At 44.6% G+C, this 22,976-nt stretch overlaps 1 protein-coding gene across 1 annotated transcript; it reads right to left on the bottom strand.

Annotated features, from left to right (window-relative positions):
- Positions 1 to 963: 963 nt before the first annotated feature.
- On the bottom strand, positions 964 to 21,747 carry LOC108930457 (guanine nucleotide-binding protein G(s) subunit alpha-like). Its single transcript, XM_018745697.2, has 12 exons — positions 20,271 to 21,747; positions 17,499 to 17,571; positions 15,609 to 15,663; positions 15,291 to 15,410; positions 9,165 to 9,262; positions 8,061 to 8,115; positions 6,754 to 6,827; positions 6,047 to 6,105; positions 5,680 to 5,800; positions 5,454 to 5,584; positions 4,932 to 4,999; positions 964 to 4,792 (listed from the first exon to the last, which is right to left on the bottom strand). Exons 1-12 carry the CDS (start codon positions 20,407 to 20,409, stop codon positions 4,646 to 4,648), a joined length of 1,140 nt encoding a protein of 379 aa, XP_018601213.1. The 5' UTR covers positions 20,410 to 21,747; the 3' UTR covers positions 964 to 4,645.
- Between the last annotated feature and the right edge of the window lie 1,229 nt (positions 21,748 to 22,976).

Raw genomic sequence — 22,976 nt, 5'->3', positions numbered from 1 at the left:
CTTTCTTGTAGGGCTCACATACTTTCAAGCTGTACTATACAGTTGTAATTCTTCAGGTTCACTTATAACTAATTTTTCAGAAGTTTAAATGACACTTGACACACTGAGCAAAGCACTTGTTTCAGTTGTGAGGTATAAGAGTGTGTTCCCACTGGGTGTGGCCGAAGGGTCACCATGTTGTACACGTGACCCGAAGGCTGAAGGCGATGGACTCACTGCGGGAAAGTACTGTTACACTCAAGGTAAGTAAATCACTCTGCAGTATAAATGGGTTGCATATGACCACTTACACCAATCACACCTGTTAAGGTAGTTAATACAATACCAGCATATTTATGCCTTATTTGCTATTCAACATACACAGGATAGGATGTTACACCCCATGCTTTTTTTTTTTCTTTTTCTTTTTTTAAAACTTATGTTGCTCGGTAGTGTGGCGAGTCCTTGAGTCCAGTTTATTCAGTATCAATAACTGGCTGCTCCCATGGAAGGGTGAGGTGGTCTGGAACCTATCCTGGAAGCATAGTGTGGTAAGGTACATTGAGGGATGTAAGTCAAGTGTGATGCCACTGGAAAAGGACTCCCTCCCCACTCATTTCTTCATGCACAAAGAAATGCAGTTGCGTTAAATTTTGCAGGCTCCACGCTGAAGTTTACAATGGAAAATTATCAAACAGTTGCCCACGTCACGACCCCTATTGGCCTTGCTCGTGCGGATAGTGAATGATAAGGATCAGGGTGCAGCCTTGTACCTTCCAGCCCACTGAACAGTCTCCAGTGAGGTTGAACAGATCGGGGGGGGGGGGGGGGAGAAGAGTGTGCAGAGAACAAGTATGGTAGGTATAGTGCTGAATCTACAAGCTTCTCAGAACTCATTCCTACCATTGTTATTATACAGCATTGAGAAATTAGATTACCAGGCAAAAAAAAAAAAAAAAAAAAAAAAAAACAAAAAGTTAGTGTGTTCTTTTGATGCCCCATGGATGTTCCACAGGGATTTTTTCAAACTGAGAACCACTATGGAACCGAAGTTTGCCGGTTCAAATCTCACCTAGTGCTCTAGTACCCTGGAGCAAGGTACTTACCCTAAATTGCTCCTGCAAAACTACCCTGTTGTAACAATTGTCAACAGCAGAGAAAAGCATTAGCTCAATGAATGAATGAATGCAAGAACATTAAATAAACCTAATTGATAACCCTTTCTTTCAGCTGTTAATTTTTAAAAGAGAAGGTGTAGAGATTTTGAAGTCAGTCTTGGGTCATGGGACTGGGGAAGTGGGTCCACGAGCTGCGGTGCAGAGCCCGTACAGAGGATGGGCATCTGGCTCCTGGTGCGGAAGGGCAAACGGCTGAGGTCATCAGTCCAGCAACTACCATAGTGAGTCAGGCAGGCGGCGTAGGGCTCTGGCAATTTGTGGAGGACTTCCTACGAGAACATTACATCATATCTACCGTGCTAGGAATGACCCAAACAGTAATTGAGTTTTTTTCCTTTTCTTCAGAGAACAAAGTTGGTAAAAATTGGGTTTTTTTTGCAGTATGATACTTTGCTTTCCAAAGAATTAAAGCTATAAAGGAAACAATGAATAACCCCTAGTCTCAAAGTGTCAACATACTAAAAATTCAAAAGACCTGTGCTTACTGTAAGGATTTAAGTTATCCCTCTATATACATATGAACATACACTTTTTGAACCATATACAGTATATATACAATATAGATTTAAAATACACATCACAAATACATAGAGTTCATACAGACTTTGGTACATGAAATTCATGCACTAACCAGTGCATTTGAGGACTAACATTTTAAACAGCTTACATGAAATTAATTTTGCATAAAACCATTAAACTGATAAGTACATTGGTAGTGTATTCTTCTGAAAACGTATTGAACAAGTGTGAGTAAGGTCCTTGTTCTTAATCAGGTTTTTACACATGGAATATCCAGGTAGTGGACAGGAAATGTTTAAGGCTACGAGAGCCATAGGATATATGCAATGTTTGTAGGCGTGCCCCACTAGTGAGGGAAATACACACGGCGTCTCCAAGGAGTCCTGAATCTGATACAAATTAGAACAGCGCAACTGTGCTGGTGTGCATGACGTGATGCGACGGTCAAAGCAAACCGTCCCTAAGGTGATGTCAGCAGGGAGAACTACAAACATTGTCATGGAGAAGAGCAACAAAGCAACTGCTGGCAGCCTTTCCAAAAGCCACCATTAATCTGGATTAGTGAACAAGACAGCAGGAGTCAACGTGGGCAGAGGGTTCATTCACTAAATGGTCCAGATGGACCTTCACAGAAGAGGCCACAGCAGGATAAAGCGTAAAAATGATTTCATTCATTAAGTTCTTCGTTGAGACAGTTAATGTACATATGGCACAACCAAACCTAGATTCCAAACACATTTGTAGTCCAGCGAAGTCCTGCATCAGCACGTCTCCATCCGACCAGCAAAATCGAGAGTATGACACTATAGCAGGCCGGGTACCTTTGGGGCAGTCATTTCCATTTGTTGTCCACTACCTGCATATGTTCTTTGCTACGACCCCCTTCTGCTACTTCAACACTCTTCTCTCTACCTTTGATCAGTTCCATCAGATCCATACACACCGCCAACAAGTGACTGTGTATGAAAGTGCAGAAGGCCGAGGAAGGGAACTCGACCGAGGTGCAAACACGGACACCGTTCACAGTGCGCAGTTTCCACCCGTCCCCCCGTGCTACTCGCACTGCGTAGCGACACTTCCCGCCCGGGTCAGTGCACATTTCAGAGCAGAAACAAACAAACCTACCCAATCTACCCATTGCCATGTATATTAAAATACTATTTATTTTCCTCAAACTACAAAATGTTCAGATGGCAATTCTTGGATTCATGAGAGAAAACACTGCCAGCTCCCCACTTTGGACCGGAGAGAAATAATTTGGCCCACGACACATGACTGTAGAGACTATATGGCACCTCATTCCACTGACAAACTGCATACTGGGATAGGCTGACAAAAATAATAATAAAAAAAATTTAAAAAGTAGTAAATTTTATGTAAGCAATTCAAATGTCAAAGGCTTTACCTTACCCCAGTAGCCCAACACCAGTATACTTTTTCGTAGCCCTCTTCTCCTTTCAACACTTGCTACCTGCGTTGTACTTTACCTGCTGCTTTAGCCACGATTTTGATAATACGCGTTTCTGAAGGCAGAAAAGGTAGGAAAACCGTGGTGATGAACACCAAGAACCCCCCAGCATACCGACTCCCCGCATCGCCAGGCAACACGGGGCTCCCACCCAGCTGTTCTTACACACACACAGTTCGCTGACACCAAAACTGTTGCCACATCTGTGTTTTGCCGTAAATTTTAAGCGAAGCTGCACCACATTCAGAGACTCCGCAAACCTGCATGAACCTCGCGGGCAAGAGACAGACAATCACACATCCGCACCGCTATATAAAAACAAGAAAAAGTATCTTTTGACCAAACAGGCAAAAAAAAAAAAAAAAATTCAAACCACCAGCGGCAGTTCTTATCCACCCCATCCAAACAAACTTTCACCTCGTCCGTCGAACACGGGGGAGGGGGACTGTATAGCACAGCGGAACATTCCATACACCTTAGCTCATTATATACGTACAGTTGTGATCAAGGCACAGGGATATCCTACAAGTATCTCTTCTTCAGTAAAGTACAAAATACATTTTACAGTCTATACAAGGGCTGTAGTCCAGGAGTAAGAAAGACGTACTGAAAGCCTTGCTGGCCCTTTAAGAAAGAGGATGGCAATACAGCTCCATACATTTTCCTCTGTCATTATCTTGACTTGTTTTATTGTATTTTTTTATTAAGTTCCCTTCAAAGAAATTTAAAAAAAAAAAAGTAAAGGCCAGGAATGATGGAGCACAACAGCACAGTCGGTACAAGCACACAATCGGGGGAGACGGAGAGTTCACTGGCGTTACATTAATGTGTGTATCCATGGTTTTAGCCTGTCTAACCAAGCAAATCATGAGAAATGAGTTGATGGTCATGTACGTGTTCCAAACACACACACACCTGGACACCACAAAGCCATCCCCCAGGCAAACTATGCTTACAGTCCACTGGTTTTTACTGATTCGCTCTTCCTTCGTCGCATCGGTCAGTAACTCCCCTCTGTGCGTCCGTTTCTGGAATGGTCCATCCATCCGTGTCTGTCCTCATGGAGCTCTACAGGTAAGGCAGCTCTTCCGGTGCTCTGCGGCCTACAGACTAACAAAGCGGGAGGTGAGAGTACGCGGTTGTACGCCGTTTCAGGGGAAGTGAATGAGTGAATTGAGTATGATAAACACGGGTGCGAGGTGTCTGTGTGAGACGGGGGGGGGGGCATGGGGCCGTCTGTAGCCGTCTTGTCATTTGTGTGCGATGGAGGACAGTCCTGAGCGCAGAACTAAAGTGCAGTGAGTTTCAGCAGTCTTGGCTTCCTGTGGTCATCGCTGCCTTTAGAGGGTCTTTGACTTGCATGGCGTTGTTCTCCGATTGAGAGGAGGACGTTTCCACAAAAATAGCAAATCGGCGTAGAGGGCAGGGCCAGAGAAGTGGGAGTCGAGGGGGCAGCGCTGCGTCAGAGGCGGGGCTTGAAAAGTCCATCCAGCTCCTCCCATCATAAGAGCTCGTACTGGCGCAGGTGCATCCTCTGGATGATGTCCCGGCAGTCGTTGAAGACGCGGCGGATGTTCTCCGTGTCCACGGCGCACGTGAAATGCGGATAGCAGTAGTGCCGCCCGTCCCCACTGGCCGTGCTCACCCTCTGCAAAAGACGAGAAGAGCCGGGCGTCTGTGTTGACTTCAAGCTACGTGGCGAAGAGACATGCAGCACTGCTACGCGCGCAAAGTTACAAGAAGCCTTGAAAGGAGCGGCCCTGATGGACGGACGGCAACGCCCTTACCAGGAACTCATCGCGTATGAAGTACTTTGCCCGAGTCACTTGCGGGTCCTCGCCAGGTTCGGGAATTGCTTTGGGAGGGACAGAAAAACGAAAGCGCCATGATTTCTATAACGAACACAAAGTGAATGTACAACCTATAAAATGTTCCGCTGCAATAGGGCCAACGATTCAGTGGTTTATAAAGATTTACTGCAAATCAAAACGCAGAATCAGGGGACTGCAGGTGGGACAAAGCCGACAGAACACCCTCCAATACTCACAGGAGTCTCCCAAAAGGCCAAACGGTCTGTTAAAACCACAGCAGTACACTAATCTCTAAGTGCCACTGCTTTTATACGTGCTATGACTCCTTTGTATTTTTCTTCACGAAAGTGGTTTTTTTGGGACTGATGTTCTCTGGGCACTAGCATGACACCTTGCGACCAATCAAAACTGGCTTCAATCTAATACACCATGTGCAGATCTGTTATTACAGTGAAACACAGCATGGAACAACATATAGAACATGGTTGTGGTCATCACCGTCATCTGGTGTGGTGTAGCGCGCGAACTCTGGAAAGTATTCCTCTATTTTAGACTTCCCTGCCAAAACTTTCTCAGCCAGCAGGTCCTGTTTGTTGAGGAACAGTATAACGGAAATGGTCCGCAGCCACCTAGAAAGGCAGGGAAAAAGTGTCAGAAGCAAAAAGGAGACACGTATCTGTGCAGAGGCTGACATCTTTTAAGGGTCTGAGTAGAGGAACTTTACCTGTTGTTCCAGATGTTCTTGAAGAGGTTCAGAGCCTCCTGTAAGCGATTGGTCTGATTATCTTCTCGGATCACCATGTTGTAGCTGCTGCTGGCCACCACAAAAATAATGGCAGTGACATCTGCAAACAAAGGGCACAGAGAGCTGCGATGGAGAAAGGCTCGCGGATGATGTACGCAATCTGGCTGGGCACCAACGCACCAGCACGAGGCCCCGGAACCCCACTTGAAATGGGTGGGAAACACTCCAGAGAATCGATCGCAGGACAGCTCATTTGGACAGCCTTGCGTGGAGAGCCAATTTATGAACTTATGTATTAGAAATAATAATGATAATTTAAAAAAAACCAGCAAAGAATGAGTTTTACCATTGAAACACTGGATCCATTTCCGTCGTTCATCCCTCTGTCCTCCTACATCAAACATGCTGTACAGAGAAATAATATCATGAGAAGAGATAATGAGGATTTCTCCACTTCTGTTTCTGAACTGATGTCTTGTGCTGCTGCCAGTGACCAGCAGGCCAGCAAGCGCAGACGGATAAATAGCAGGACTCGCAACAGCATTTCTACTAAGAACACCGACTCCTCACATTACAAATGCACCTGGAACTCAGCTGCCTGGCTGTCAATCAATCTGTCTCTAAATCCAAAGTTACTTTAACCACCAAGCCATGCTTAATAATACAGATGTCTCATTATATTCGCAAGCTGTAACTTCCAGTTAGAGTAAAATTAAAAGCAATTTAAAGTGACCGAAATACCTTCTATCCACAAAAGCCTATTCGATACCTCCTGTAAACATATTGAACGGTCACACTCAAACACCAGACTTGAGCCGTAACCATGTGAAGAAAGCTGAACCAGGCAGCTGGTCCCATTCATACTTCCTTTGAGGGTTTTAGTGCCACCTAATGGCTGGCGGCGGAAATGCAGGTCACTTTCGCTTCACAACAGGCAAAATTTCAGACAATGGAGTGAAGAAAACAGTTAATAATGAACTGGGAAAGTTCAGCATCTTTGAAGACTTGTAACTCGAGCACAAAAAAGACAAAGAAGCTGCGTATCTGACTTACTGGAAATTGACTTTGTCCACCTGAAACCGTGTCTCAAAAATCCCAGATGTAAGCACTCTGCATCGCAGCAGGTCCTGACAGAGGGGCAGACGTTAGCCATAGTCATTCTCACTCTTTGTCCTTTGACAGTTATCACAGAATTCAGTCAACCTTTGTGTCGCAGCTTCACCAAAAAATGGGACACTTTAAAATTAAAAAGCCAGTATATAGTGTGGGGCTGGTGGCCAGAAACCAACTATATCCAAGTGTGATGGGGGGGAAAAAAAAAAAAAATACAGTAAATGATACCCAAACAAAAAACTGGCCCCTAATCAGTAAGGGAAAATGCCTACACAGATCTTGGCATAGCAACTAATCTGCTAATCACATGTCAAATAGGACTTTTCAATCAGGCAATAATACCAAATGAAAATGTCCTTCTATTACAGTGCAGTGATTTAAAATAGTTTTGTACAAAACGATGGTAAATTCTTCAGGGTGTAAAAGCATAAACAAACACTTATGCCACTTTGTATATATACACAACATGACAAAAAAAAAAAAACCAGAAGGGTTTGTGTTCTCCCATGATTCAAGAGGCCTAAGGAAACTGGCCATTTCCAATTGTTTTTTTTTTTTTTTTTTTATAAACAATGTTTCTACAAGTTTCACATTTTTTTCTGGACCACTGGAAATCTTTCATTTGTTTGAGACAGTAGTCAAGACAATGTATATAAAAAAATAATAAAAATTAGTGGACATTTTTGTGCTTCATTCTCCATTTCTGTGCCTGAGCACAATGCTGTGCTGACGACCCAGACACGATGCGTAATCTCCCCAGGTTTATATTTGGAGAAAGACAAAGGATGCCTTTGAGCGACACTGCCTGTTGCTAACTGCGAAACACGGTGGCTGTAATGTGAGGGACACGCCACACTGGAGAACCTGGGTTTGAAATTGCTCTCACTGGTCATGTAACAGCACAAGAATATTGAGACATTTCAGGTGACCAGGTGCACATCCTAAGGTCCATGCTGTGTCCTCTCGATGAATTCATGCTCCAAGACAATCTTTTCATACATATCCAAATCCAAAGTGGATAAATGTCTACCCTCTACATCCCTCAGACAAGTGGAGGGTTGTTCCTAAATATGCCACTACATGTAATCTGGTGTTTTGCCTGCAAGTGCAGACTTTTCTTCCAAAAATCACATGTTGCTCTTATGTTTAATCTGGCCTTCTATCAATTTAGTTCATATTCATCACTAAAGCTTGGATGCGCAAACGCTTGCTCAGTTCGATATGAAACCTGAGCAGCAGAACCTCACCTGGTCTGTAGGAGTGTAGTCGCTCTGCTTCACAATGTCAATCTTGTCTAAAAAGCTGCGACAGAAAAGTAAAAAAAAAAAAAAAAAAGCACACGGTTACACTGACTGTTAAATGAACCCATCAACTTTAAAATTTAGGAAACTCAAGTACCTTGAATTATTCATACCATCTTCCAAAGTCTACAAAGTGGCCTCATTCTAAAGGGCCAGCTAGAGAAAAACAGTACCTGTTTACAGGTCACTTTATACTATAATAACCATGTAATCATTGCCACGGCATAACTGTATAGCCTTAATCCCCCCAATTATGAAGAAAGCAAATCACTGCAGAGCTCATACCACTGCTCCCTGCATCAATAAAGTACGTGACTCAAATTATTCCACAACAGGGTAGGGATTACTGTGTTTGGACAGGGAACGCCCTCTACTTTCTCAGTCATCTCAAAAACTTGGCTTGCGTACACTTTCCGGGATCCTCTACACAGGACTTCACTTCTAAACGGTTGGACAGACGGAACCTCACAGCCCGTGCTAGAAAGGGACGATATCCATAATATCCCAGTCATCGTCACCTTTTCTACTGCGTTTCTACTGTCTGAAGTGATTATACACAGAAGACTGATAATGAAATTACGACGTTTGTCACATACATTCCAGTAAGTATGATTGTTAGCTGAAAATACAAGCGACACCCTTGGTATTAATATTTCCTTGTTTGCATGTACACAACTGGAGAGAAGTTAGCAGCTGAGAGGTGGCAGAGGGTTGTCTGACATTACAGAGCAACTTCAAAAATAGCTCCCTGGCCTCCAGCTTCGTTGCCATAGTGACAGAGCCAGAGGCACTATAAATAGACCATTAGCCACAAATCTTGTGTGATTGCAGTTGGGGAAAGGTAGAGCTACAGCAATGATGGGGGGTCTTTAAAGGATCTTAAAGGGCTACCAGGTAGCCCATGCATACCAAAACAGAGTAAACCCTTTCCAAACATTTTGGAAATAGATGACACTCGTCGCCCTTCTTAAAACCCTTTCGCATGAACGGCGTGGCCACGTGTATGCGACTCAATGTTGGTGCGTCCCGACATTGGAACCGCGTACTTACTACTGTGCACAGTCGATCAGTTGGTACTCATTGGACCTCTCAAAGCAGGCCCTCACCCCTTCGTCCTGCCACAGCGACTTGGCATGTTCGTAGAACTCCTGCCAACGAGAGGTGAAGAGGGGAGGTGACGGCTGACACTGGGACACGGGCACTTCCTCGGCATCTCATTTACCTGCGGTGTCCATCATCTGGCAGAAGGCTACGCCCATACTGCTAATTTATTTAAATAAACCCCCCCCCCCCCCCACACACACACAACCATCAGCTCAGGTGTGATTCTCTGAAGCAGAGCTACCTGCATATAAGATGATCTGCGCCGACTAAACAAAAGACAAAGCCCAAGAGAAGAAATCCACGTAAATATCGACCTACAAAAATGAATTAGTCGCTGTAAAATCTCATTTAATTAAATTTCATACTACAAGAAAGTGTGTGACAGAAATACTACAACAAAGGCAGGGATTGAAACCTGGCGGGTTCAGGTGCAAGGCAGATGCTCTAAGAACTACGCCACCTATTGCCCTGTTGCATAACTGCAAAGAAATATTGAGGAATAGAACTTATTTTCCCAAACACCAGAGCACTACAGCAATCTCTTGTACAGCATTTCAATGTAAAGAGCAGAGCTTCAATTTTATTTTTACAAAGCATGAATCTAGTGTTGATCCTTCTGATTACAGAAGTGTATAGAAAATATTTATATGAACAATTTAGTGGTGGCAAAACACTTCAACACAATGATACAATAATAACAAATAATAGGTATTTTAAGACAATATATGACCATTTCTTCATCAATACTGATTAATATATATAATAAAGAACATATTATTGTATATTAATATTTCCATATTGACATTTTTATGTATTACTATATTATTAAAAATATATCTATATTAATATTTCTACAGGCTATTCAGGAAATAAAATTTGAAGGTACTGTATCATGGTTATTCACCTTGTTATCCATACAACACCACCATTACATCAAAATCAGCAATTTCAAGATTTTCTTTATTTTTTTTTAATTTTTTTTTTTTTTATTATTTCTACTGGGGTACCCCATGGGGGGGGTCTTAGACCACAGAGAAAGAAGGTGTTGAATGAATGGGAGGACAAAACTGACAGTTCAATTCTCGTCAACTTACTGCACATGCCGACAGTTTCAGCAAAGCAATACTACTACTGTGCGCTTCAGAGCAGCTTAATACAGCAACACATAAAGTGTGATGGATTTTCACCTATTTTCAAGAAAAATTAAAGAATTAACACATCGCAATATAGCCGTCTTTGGTCAACGAATGTCACCTCTGCAATTTCAAAAACAATGAGACCGAAAAAAAAAAAAAAAAAAAAAAAAAAAAAAACTGGTTGGAAATCTATGGTATGGAACGATTTATTGTAAAACAACTCATTTGTGTTAACGAGGGTCAATTTAAATAAAGAACTGTTGTCTGCAAGTGTACTGCTCATATCCTGCCACAAGGGGGACAAGAGCAGGGCTCACTACTACTGAGCTGTTCACGTGCAACCAGCTGCAGCGGGTCCCCACATGACAAACTTCTCGAAAAAGGAGCTTCGTGTCGATACAGATGGCTCTGGCTGAGGTGCTTAGTGTTTATCGCTTTCCTCAAGGGGTAGCGCGCCCAAACTGCGTGCCAGAGCATCACGGGATGCGCGGAAATACTATGAATAAGGGCCACTCCCCCCCCCCCTTTTTTTTTTTTTAACGGGTCTCCGCAGGCATGAAGAAGCCAACAGAAGGTGAAAAAACTGTAGATGATTCTGCGGCTTCCACATCTACCTGGTTTGGTCCGTGAGCGAAGTGCTGCTTCTGTCCTCCAGCTCCCAACAGATGAGCAGCTGCCTGTGTTTCAAGTTAAACAACACACAACTTGCACTGTATTTTAAATCTCTTATAAATACGATGCTTTTATTTCTTATTATGCTTGCATTGAGCATCATCAGTACATTTCACGTTATGTGCAGGGTGGAAAAAGGATCCTTGAACCATAAATGAGTTCTGGCAGGGTCCTTTATCAGGCTTTTTTTTTTTACTTATGCTGTGCAGAAAATACTCAAAATGCGCAGGTATGTACGAGATGCCCAGAAAACAGAGGAAGATGCTGAGATCGAGCCAGTCGAGTGTTGCTACTCTGTTCCCGTCCGAAAAGCCCCGCTGCTGCCTCCTGGCCTGCAAATCTGTCTGGGTTGCTGACAATTACGTTTACATTCATTCATTTAGCAGACCCTTTTCTCCAAAGCAACTTTCAACAAACTCTTTGTAGTGTTACCAGCCCACACACCTTATTCACCAAGGTGACTTACACTGCTACATACACTATTTACAATGGGTCACTCATCCATACATCAGTGGAACACTGTCACTCACACACTATGGGGGAACCTGAACAGCATGTCTTTGGACTGTGGGCAGAAACCAGAGCACCTGGAGAAAACCCACGCAGACATGGGAGAACACACAAACCCCACACAGACTGAGCAGGTCCTCTCGCACAGCCCAGGCGCTGTGAGACAGCAGCGCTACTCGCTGTGCCATTAAGCACACGCTTTTCTCCGAAGTGGCGTACAACTCAGTAAACAAAAGTGCTTTCCACCAACAGACTGAAGTTCAATCATTTAATCCCATGCTCCCCCCCCCCCCCCACCAGTGTACATTACATGAGTCGCTGCACATAGCATTGACGAGGAGCATCTGGCCAGCTCCGTGATACAGTTGACATACGAGATTTAAGTACTTTCTAGAATGCCCAGGAGGGGTGGGCAACCACTGGCCCGTGGACCCCCAGAGGTTTTTTTCTCCCTCAGCCTTCAGTTGGGAGTTTTTGTTCCTTTCCCCGGTGGCCAGTAGGTATACTTATAGCTCTATAATAAGTTCTTCATCATGGTAGCCATTAGTTGACTGTCTTTGTTTGTATCAATTTTTCTTGCTGTATCCCTGTGTTAAAGCGATCTGTGTCACTGCGTGAGAAGAGCGCTCTATAAAAAAATAAAAATAATAATTTAAGTGACAAACCGACTTTTGGTTGCAGTTAAATCCGCAAGCAAGGGGGGGCCCACTGTAATAGTTCTGTGTGCTTATTAAAATGAGGACAGCCATGTAGCAGTCTGTCTTCTTCATATTCTGGCTCCTCATTTTATCTGAATAACCATGTAAAGGAAGCCATAAGGTGAAACAAATTTCTTTTAAAATTACGCTCTGCGAGTTGTTAAATTCAAACACACAACTAAACATGGGGCACAAACAGTCTTGTTGGTTGGACTGAGTCTTTGTGTACAGCCATTGTAATATACACATGGGGTATAACATCTTGTCCTGTCTATCTTGAATGAATGAAGAGAGCAGCATTAACTTATGGCTGCACTTGAGTCCATAAGGTAGGCAATCATACTCCTTTACTGCTCCCTGCACTTCAACTGTGAGAAAAAAGGTAGTTTGTGGGTGAAAGTGAATAATTACACAGTAAATTGTGACACCTATCATTTCTAATATGGATAAGTTTGCTCCTTAAAAAGTAGTTCAATCAATTACACAACAGAACGAAAAAAAACTTTTTTGCACTTTCCATTCGGTTTTGTTAAACATACTTTTGGCATTAGCTCCTGCTATGTGTTAGTTTTTATGAAAAACATTCCACACTCTTGAAATTAGGAAGTTTTGGCACCAGGTTCCAAGCACCAAATATTCCAGTACCTTTCTAGGATCTGATGTTCCAGTGCAGAATATGTCATTTTACTATTATTAATAAATTGTATTTAAAAATCACTCAATTTACTGTTCCTTACATGAGTGAAAATTCTCATTCTTGAAAAATTGTATGGAAAAATAGTGCAAGCAAGATTCTGTGGCTAAAACACACACTAGAAGAACTAGTGGTATTTTTTGTAAATCGGTAAAGTTTAATCATAATCAACGGAAACGGGGGGGGGGGGGAAATCGATGAAACGAAGAACTTTGAAAAAACGTTGTTGAGTTGTGTTATTCAGAGGTGCTAGGCGATGTTCCTTTTATTAAAGAAGTAATTGCTGGCAATATGAAAGCCTGCAGACCCTGTGGCCCAACTCCGTTCTGTCTGAACCAAGGTATCAGAACATTCCTGGAATGCTCTCCAAGTCCAGCGATGTGCGGTGGGTGTTTCGGACACCACCTCTCAGTTCGCTAAAGCGGCTTCCTCCCCTCAACAGCACATCTTTCCCGAACCGTTCGGGAGATCAGAGTCAATTTCGGAGCGAGAATGATTCCGCTGCACCGGGGCGCTCTTCACCATAGCGGTACGTGCACCAGGTCCACTGGGAGCCCTTCACGTTATTGCCACAATTAGCACTAATAGGCAGTGGGGAACACATCCCTCCCTAAGGCTCATTCAATTAACCGGCAGAGATCCCCAAGGTAGGACGCCAGGTAATTACCGCCACACACCCCATAGAGGTAACCGTCTCCAGCTGCCAGCATCTCATGGCTGTGTTCAGCAGGGAACATCACACGATCATTCGCGCATCAGCAGAAGACACTGTGTGCTGGCTTTGAGCCAAGCAGATGTCATTTTTGTGGAGACATGGAGAGAAATGGAGAGCCATATGGTGCCATACAGAGCCACGTTTACATTTTTTTTTATTCATTTAGCCGATACGTTTCTTCAAAGCGACTTACAGTGTTAAGCTACTTAAAATTATTTACCCATTTATACAGGTGGGTAATTTTACTGGAGCAATTCTGGGGTAAGTACTTTGGCTCAGGGGTATTACAGCCAGAGGTAGGAATCAAACCTGTGACCTTCAGGTCCAAAGGTAACAGCTCTAACCACTACGCTACCCAGCTGCCCCATATTTTACGTACTCGTACCAAATATTTACACATTGGTTCCATGCAGTTACTCAGCAATTCCAGCTATGGCTCGCATTTAACTATCAGGCTTCAGTTTGAATATGAAACGATTATTTTCCAAGCCTTAACAATTGCTGTCGACCAGAGAGCTTCGCTACGAACTGAAAGACCTTTGAAAAGACCCTTAACCAAACAACTGTTCTCAGATGCAAACAGTCCTCCGCAAGCTGTAGAAATGATCTCCAGCAAACATTACAATGAAATCCTGCCCATCAGACTTGTTACACACAACATCAATACTGTCCTGTTCCACAAAAAATGTAGCCGACATATTTGTTTCACTCTGCATTAAGCACACACTCGTACTGAGAACTTTTTTTTTTTTTTTTTTAAACACTTCTGCCAAACCAAAATGTTCCCGTTACATAAACAAAGAGCACGCAAACGAACGTGGCGATAAAGGGCTTCATGTGCCCGTTCCCAATCTACGCCGAGTTCAAAACACCACATGCTGCATGGCCAGAAAACCATGAGGAAATAAGCTCATCATCTCGTGCCGCTAAATCCGTGAGATGTTTCGCACGTATTCCTCAGATTTTAACCCGTTTACATTTATTCATTTAGCTGATGCTTTTCTCCAAAGCAACTTACAATGTTAGTCTACCTACAGTTATTTACCCATTTATACAGCTGGATTATTTTACTGGAGCAATTCAGGGTAAGTACCTTGTTCAAGGGTACTACAGCCGGAGGTGGGGATCAAACCTGCAGCCTTTGTGTCCAACGGCAGTAGCTCTAACCATTACGCTACCAGCTGTCAGAAAGTTTTTTTTTTTTTTTTTTTAAACCAAATATTTCCTTACTTAAGAAACTGTAAACTTCTTGTCCAAAGTCGTCTTTAACTACAACAGCACCTTCCTGCCCATACAAAGTATTTCCAGTGCAGAGCAGGGTACACTGTGGACAGGACAGCAGTCCACTGCAGTGGGTGCGCACACACATCAATTTGAAGTTATCGATTCATCCAAAACACAAGTCTTTGGACTGCGGGAGGAAGCTGACATGCCTGGAGAACAGAGAAACTCCACAGACTGAGCCAGAGCAGAACTGATGTCCATCTGCTGCGCCGCTGTGCGACCCTGTCCAACAGACCCTTCCCATCAAATCCTTTGGCTGCTGATTCAGAGGAAGCTTACCTTGCCATACACACTGCAGCTGGACTGTTCACTAGTGTGTATCTGTGTGCGTCTCTGGGTATGTGTGCTTTGCGTCATACTCACAGGCGGAAAATCAAAGTTCTTTTGGCCGACTAAGTTGAGAATGTACTTGATTCTGGACTGGTTCCCAGGACTGGCGAGCTGGACTGGTGGCACTAGAGTGCTCATGGCTGTCACAATAGTCTGTGGAAAGAACACAACTTTATATACAGACGCAGTCGAGGAGCCTGGCACCCACCTGACCCCTAAACAGGTCCGATAAGCCATAAAAAGTGTCAGGTGGCTCAAAGAAGTGCTGCCAATTTTACAACAGATGTGGCTCAATCTGGGTCACACTGTCAACTTGTACTTGGCATGAGTGTAAAAGTCTGTAAAACTTACCTCTATAGCTTCTTTAATGTTATTTTTAATGTCCTGGATTTTCTGTTTTTTCTCTCTGCAAAGTAAAAATCCATGTCATTAGTGCATTATGTTTTGCATCAGAGTTTAACTTAACACTGAGTGCAATTAAGTCGATTGCAAGCAGCTTTGGGGCCGAAAACGCAACAGTTTTTCTTCTTTCTTGAGTAAACAAGCACAACGTGGATGTTGATGGGCTATCGGAGGATGTGGTTAGTGACTCTCCCTCCCGATACACACCGCTACGAGTCTCTCCGTGTAACAGGGAGGGGCAGGGAGTGGCTCAGCTTGCAAAGACGCTCTTCCTGAGGGCAAGCAGAGTTCTAGAGCTCAAACCGTTGTTTGTCTCCACGCTCTGCTCTGCCAGTTAAGAGCTAGAGCTGCGGGGACACATGGCGTCGGCCGTCCAGGGCACCCGGGCGGCCCTGCGCAAGAGCCTCCTACGGACACGTGAAGCAAGCGGTCGCATTGAGGGGTGCCGCTCTTTCAACTGGCAGGGGCTTTCTGAAGGGCTCTTTGTGTGGCGCAGTTTGAAAAGAACGCTGTTGTGTTCCTACAGATTTTTCTGTTTTTTTTTTTTTTTTATAAAAGAAATCAAAGGAGCGATGTCATGCCTTTGGGGGTATCTGTACTGAGGGGACAAAACAAAAGGGACTTTCTTAGAAAAGCACTTCTGTCACTTCCAACTATTTGTAGGCATTTTATTGAAAGATATACATTTTACTACATTTGCTCTATTAGCTGACGCTCCATAGCGACTTACAATGACGCGGTTACAACTATTGCAGATACAAGCTTACAATTATTTACCCATTTATACAGCTAGGTAATCTTTTTTTGCTGGAACAAATTTAGGGTAAGTACCTCGCTCAACGGTACTACACCAGAGATGGGGATCAAACCTGCGACCTTTGGGTCCAGGTAGACTAAAGGAAACGTGTGTCGTACAGCGATGCAAAAAAATGCATATAAAACGAATACGGAAAATGCGGGAATACGTGCTGCGGAACTTTGGGTATTGCATCTCTGTCTAGGATCCGAGGAGGAGGAGCTACAGAGCAGCATTCCAGCAGTGGCTTAAAAACAGTGACCTGACACCCAACTGACGCGTGCGACACACGCACACGGCTATCTTAAGATCCCTGCCGTAACTCAGTACCTGGGACAATACACACTGAACACCTTTTAAAAAAAAAAAATAATAAAAAAAATTATGTACTCTACTAATTAGGTGGTGCACATCATCCAGCAGGTGGCACAGTGGTTAATGCCTGGTTTAAATCCCCTGACCAAGGTATTAACCCTAAATGGCTCCAATAATTACCCAGCTGTATAAATGAGCAAATAACTAAGTAGGTTAACATTTAAAGGTATGCAGTGGCACAGTTTAAATCCCTGATATCCATTTTCTGTGCAATTTTCTTTGGGATTAATAATGTTTCTATATGTGTCAGCTAAATAAAAACGAGTAATCTTGTGCCAGGACACTTAAAGGCAGCGGAGCCCATACCATACTGTCAATCTGTTCTGTATATTCCTCATCTATACAGACACAGTAATACAGTGAGCTGCATGCTGCAACTGGACTCTCTTCCGCACAAGTGTGTATGTTTCAGCTCTTCCCTTTCAGCAACGAGAGCATTTTCAATATTCCTCTGGGACATCCACTGTTTGGCTGTTTACATCTCGAGTGTGTGCTTTGACCATTTCCTTCTAGGCTACGCGTTTCGATTATTTCTGTCGATCGATCGCGTGCCGTTCCATTACACGACTTCAAGCGAATTTAATTTTAACCAATTTGAGAAAGTTAATGTTTCTTAGGCATATGCAATGTCCACGTTTGCTCAGCACAGCAAGCAAAGAGAAACTTACTCTGCGTTGAAGCCATTGACATGCAGGATCCGCATCTGTTTCACGATGGTGCTCTTCCCAGACTCTCCAGCACCTGCGAACACAAGAGCTTTGATGAACTACTGAATCATTTTGAGTAACAGCAGGTAAAAGCAAGAAATACTGTTGCTTCTCTTTGGAATTTTCTCCTTTCATCATCTTCCCCAAATCAAGCAACCTCAACAGGTCCTGGGGAAACATGGGACATCCGGGTTGCTAGCGTAGTGGTTAGAGCTGCCGCTGCCGCCTTTGGACTCAAAGGTCACAGGTTTCAATCCCAGCTCCAGCTGTAGTACCATTGAACAAGGTACTTATCCTAAATTGCTCCAGTAAAATTACCCAGCTGTATAAATGGGTAAATAATTATAAGTCAATTAACATTTTAAGTTGCTTTGGAGAAAAGTGTCAACTAAATGAAAAAAGTAAATATTCCAGACAATTCATTGCTCTGCATTTGGAAAATGGGATTGTGACCTTTTTGTCACTTGTTCACCTCTCAGAAACGGCATGGAATTTGCAGACTTCACAGGTGCTTCACAGGTGAGGAATATGCAGTGACCTTTATTAAACTGATCTCACACACAGTCTGAAACCGCTTGTCCCAAGCGGGGTCGCAGCGAGCCGGGTTGGCTGGAGGGAAAGGGACGCACCCAGGATGGGACACCAGTCTGTCGCAAGGCACCCCAAGCGGGACTTGAACCCTAGACCCACCGGAGAGCAGGCACGGGCCAAACCTGCTGCGCCACTGCACCCCCCCATTTAAACTGATCTATAGAACTTAAAACAAACATCAAGGTTAACCAACCACAGGTGAGACTTGGCTTCTTTCATGACATTTCATTGTCCCCCCCAATTAGTCTCAGCAAATTACCCAATTCTTACCCAGTGCCAACACCCCCACTAACTCGACAGAGGAACACCTCCCTCCCATAAGCATCCTGCGAAACACTTTTTCCTGTATGACACGGGAGACTCCGTCAGACACCGTAAAACACTTTGGAGGAGAGAACCATTCATCACAACCCACCTGTAGCCCTGTATTATATTTACTCATTTATCTGACATTTCTTCTCCAAAGGGACTTACAGTGTTAACCTACCTACAATTATTTACCCCTTTGTACAGCTGGGTCATTTTACTGGAGCAATTTAGGGTAACTATCTTGCTCGAGGATAATACAGCTGGAGGTGGGATTCGAACCTGCGACCTTTGGGTCCAAAGGCAGCAGCTTTAAGGTTGGGAGTTTGAGTCTTACCATAAATTGAAAAATTGCCAGTTTTTGAAAGTCAGTTGTTTTAAGCCAGGTCACTGATTACTTTTAATTGTTGAGGTTGTGTGTAAACATGTATTATTTGAATGAGTAACTTAAATACCCATCCTACCGAACGTTTGTTTCCTGCAGCAAATGTTTCGAAAGGCAGAAGAGTAGAGTTCAGCGTTAGGCTGCATCAGCTGGGTTCTAAATATTAAACTGCGCCTAACAGAAAGGGTCTCTGCTGTAAGCTGCAGAGCAGGCAAAAAGATTTTGGGCATCGGGTAGCACAGAGCTTAGGGCTTCCACCTTGGCATGTAAACATCCCTAGTTCTAATTCCCCTCTTGCCGCAATTCCCTAGGTTAGTTTTCTTACCCTCGACTGACACAGTAAGCATACCCTGCTGTATAAATGGGTAAGTCATTGTTTAAAAAAAAAAAAAAAAATGTTGCTAAATAATAGATCATTGAAATTTATTTGCTGTACTTTTACACGAACCCTTAGCGTTTTTTTTTTTTTAAAATCCGAAACATTCCAATGGCTCGAAACGTCTCTTAAATTGCTTTTGCAGTAACAGTAGATTAATGGAGCAGTAGAGGCTACAACAGGAAAACCATTATGGGGAAACTAACCCTAAAGAGAGCTGGCTAGTATGAGAAAAAAAAAATTACTTTTAATAATCTATAGATTGTGATGGGCAGCCATTAGTAGTAAGAGCTGCTGTCTTGGGGCTCAAAGGTCACAGGTTCGAGTCTCACCTCCCACTATACTATCCTTGAGCAAGGTACTTACCCTGAATTGTACCAGTAAAAATCACCTGGATGTATAAATGGGTAAACAATTGTAAGTGGTTTAACAAGAAGTCGCTTTGGAGAAGAGAGTCAGTTAATGAATACATAGAAATAACATGTAAACCCCAAAAACACCCAGAGAGAGCTGTGCACCCAACTCTAAAGCCATCATGGTGGCAGCTGGCCATTAGGCCTCGACCACACAAACGCACAGAAGGACTTGCATTTTAAAAACACGCCTCGTGAGAAGTTCAGACACACTAGGAGTGATATTGCAGCCACTCCATCAGTCTTCAAGTGCGAACAAATACTGAACCCCTCGCGAGTGGGAACCTCCCCATCCCTTAAGCGTCAACGCAAACCCTCCGACAAATACACCCAAGCGCCCATCCCTTTAAGAGCGAGCGCTAAATCCCAGCGAACCCGTCGCACCAAAAGTTGACACAACAACCACGTCGAGTCAAAGACAGCACGAGCTCGCGTCATCAAGTAACATCTCCCGTATTTCTCTCACTACAACAAACGGGGTTTAGACTCAGGTGGACGAGTTGGCACTGTTCTTGAGAAACGTGTGAAATCGGCGCGATGTGCGTTGGAAGAAATAATAAGCGGGCCGGAGCCCCACGTTCACGGCGTTGATCTGATCATGTGGACGAACCCGGCACTCGAAGGTGTGTGTGAGTGAGTGAGTGAGTGAGTTTAGCACTGACCGAGCAGCAGCAGCCGGTGTGTAGCCCGGTAGATCTGCTTGTCCTTCTGCAGCTGCTTCTCGATCTTCTTGTTGGCCTCCCTCTGCGCCTTCTCCTCGTTGCGCTGGTCCTCCGTCTTACTGTTGCCCAAACAGCCCATCTTCCCCCTCCCACCCTCCCTCCCCGCGGAAAGAAAACAACTACGGCTCAGGGGAGGGGAAATGTCGGTGGGGGGGAATAGAAATTAAAATGTTAAGGATAAATAAATATAACCCCCAGTCCTCTCTCGGCCCCGCAGGAATTAACGCGTCGATAATGATTTATCAGACATGTCCGCTCTTACTAATATGGCAGCAGGATGTGTAAACTTTTTTTTTTCTGATGGGGGGGGGAAGAGGGATTATTTACTTGTCCCTTTTTATGTCATGGAGATTTCTCGGAGCGAATCGGTCGGTGAGGAGCGCTGCTAGTAGGACGAGCGCCTCGTGATTGATGGAGGCTTTTGATTTTTTTTTTTTTTTTTTTTTTTTTTTGCAGAATTCCAGCACGAGCGCTCGTATGGAAACGGAACAAATTCACTCCGCGTGCACGGACGTGTCCTTCGCTCGTGGGCAGAAAGGGGCAGCGACAGGAGCGCGGCGCAGCCCGCCGAGGGGTCACCGGGGGAGGGGGAGCGAGTCCCGCCGGAGGATCCGCCAACGGCCCACGGCGGCCACCCCCTGTACCGGCTCTTTGTGCCCCCCTCTAGCCTAAAAAAGGCGATTCCAGATGAGAAGACGCCAGTCTGCGATCGCTCTCTAATCTTCCTCCGCGGAAACACACACGTCGGGACGGGCCGGGGACGGGAAATCAGGAGCACGACAGCCTACCGCGCGCTCAGGGGGACTATGCTGACAGCTCGCGCCCTCGGCCGTTTACATCCGTCAGAGTCCAAGGCCGCGTTCGCCACTCCACGGTTCCGTTTTGACCCCCAACGGAGCGATGTGCTCCTCTAAATGGTGCCGCTCTGCTCGACGGTTCGCTCGGAGCCCGGACAGGCCCAGCGCCGTCTCCGCCTTCGTCGCCGTAATTCGGAGCGCTGCTCACAGCTGCGGCCCGCGGGTTTGGACGCCGCGCTTCACCGCCGGGCCGCTTGCGGTCTGTCTCCGCGGGATTAGTGTAGAATTAGGAGAAACACGCGGCGTTCCGCCGTCCCTCGCAGGTAGAGCCTGCTGTCACTCGCGGCTTTGTATTCATCTCCAATTCGGCTGGCAGACATACATGTGCATGTAGACACGCGAACACCGCGGACACGCGCAGGGACGAGCTCGGCTCCCGCGGCGACTCCTCCGTTAGCACGCCACGTACTCACAGAGGCGGGAAAAAAGTGGTCGCGCGGGCCATTTCTCGCCTTTTCTGCCCTTTTCTCCGGGAATTGCACATTGGGAGAGAGACAGCGCTCAAGAGGTGGGGTGGGGCAAACTGCTCTCGCGGAACCCTGGGAACGAACGGCGTCGGGTCACGTGACCGCCGTGCGCGTCGCCGCGCGGTGGCGGCGAGAAGGGGAAAAGGCGCGCTCGTCAAAGCGCGTGAGGGGACGGGTTCCTCGGTGCGCGCGACCGATTTTGGGGCGTTCGATTGTGTCGCGGCATAACGTGACAACCGTTAACCGTGTGTTTTCTGGGTTTTTTTTTTCCTTTTCTTTTCTGAGACGTAGCCCTGGTTTAAAGGCTAAGTGAATGAACTCACAGATGACAAATAATAAATTTGATGCAAAAGGGGAAGAAAACCACTTGAACCAACTGTAACTGGGCCTTATTCCACCTTAGACAACGATATCTCTGGAGTTCATTTTTGTCGTCAGGCTCACGAATTAAATTTACGTTTATTAATTTAGCAGGTGTTTTTCTCCACACCAATGAATGTACAGTTGAAAAAGGACATAAAAAGTGGTTTTTAAAACACCACTTGACAGACCATTTTCAAAGCACATTTGGATTCCTATACTGCATACTGGTGTGTGTGTGTGCGGCCTCAGATGGACGGTGATACAAAAGTGGAGGTCAACTCAGCACTCTACACATCTGCGCTTTTTTTATTGTACCTCCATTAACAAGACCATCCTCTATAGCTTAATTAAAACTAATATCCATTCATCTATCCAATTTCAATAACTGCTTGTCCTGAGGAGGGTCACGGTGAACCGGAGCCTATCCTGGAAGCATCGGGTGTATGGCCTGGGGGGAAAGGGATACACCGTGGACAGGACACCAGTCCATTGCAGGGTAGCCACACTCTCACTTGCACGCACACACACACACTAAGAGCAACTCGGAGTCACCGGTTCCCTTGAACTACATGTCTTTGGACTGTGGGAGGAAACCAGAGCACCCGGAGGCAACTTACGCAGATACGGGAAGCAGGCGCAAATCTAAAATTAATTTGAGGAGCAGCTGAACATGAAAGCTCAGATGAAACATCCACACCTGCCATTCATTTTCTAATATTTTTAACGATTTCTTACATTTCTGAGGCCTTAGTGTGAAGACATAACTAGTTTTAATTTTTGTGTTAGGCTAGAGATGTACTGTATAAACTTATTTTTTAAATTCTCCAATGAAACCTTGTGATGTACTTTTGACTATATCTATGGTAACACTGTACCATGTGGAATTCAAGGTTTTCCTGGTAACACCTTTACACTTTGTATTAATTTTAAGCCATCTTCACTGTTTCATCCGCTCAGTG

This window comes from Scleropages formosus, chromosome 1 (assembly GCF_900964775.1).
Source record: "Scleropages formosus chromosome 1, fSclFor1.1, whole genome shotgun sequence".
Taxonomy (NCBI): Eukaryota; Metazoa; Chordata; class Actinopteri; order Osteoglossiformes; family Osteoglossidae; genus Scleropages; species Scleropages formosus.
The sequence above is the reverse complement of the archived record's forward strand: the minus strand, read 5'-3'. Positions and strand labels throughout refer to the sequence as shown.

What these genes read in the sequence shown, in the direction of transcription:
- LOC108930457 (XM_018745697.2), bottom strand. Translation starts at nt 20,409, where the DNA reads ATGGGCTGTTTGGGCAACAGTAAGACGGAGGACCAGCGCAACGAGGAG. An exon ending in ACTACACTCCTACAGACCAG is followed by an intron (nt 6,828 to 8,060) that starts GTGAGGTTCTGC and finishes CCCCTCTGTCAG; the next exon opens with GACCTGCTGCGATGCAGAGT. An exon ending in AAGAACATCTGGAACAACAG is followed by an intron (nt 5,585 to 5,679) that starts GTAAAGTTCCTC and finishes CTGCCTTTCTAG; the next exon opens with GTGGCTGCGGACCATTTCCG.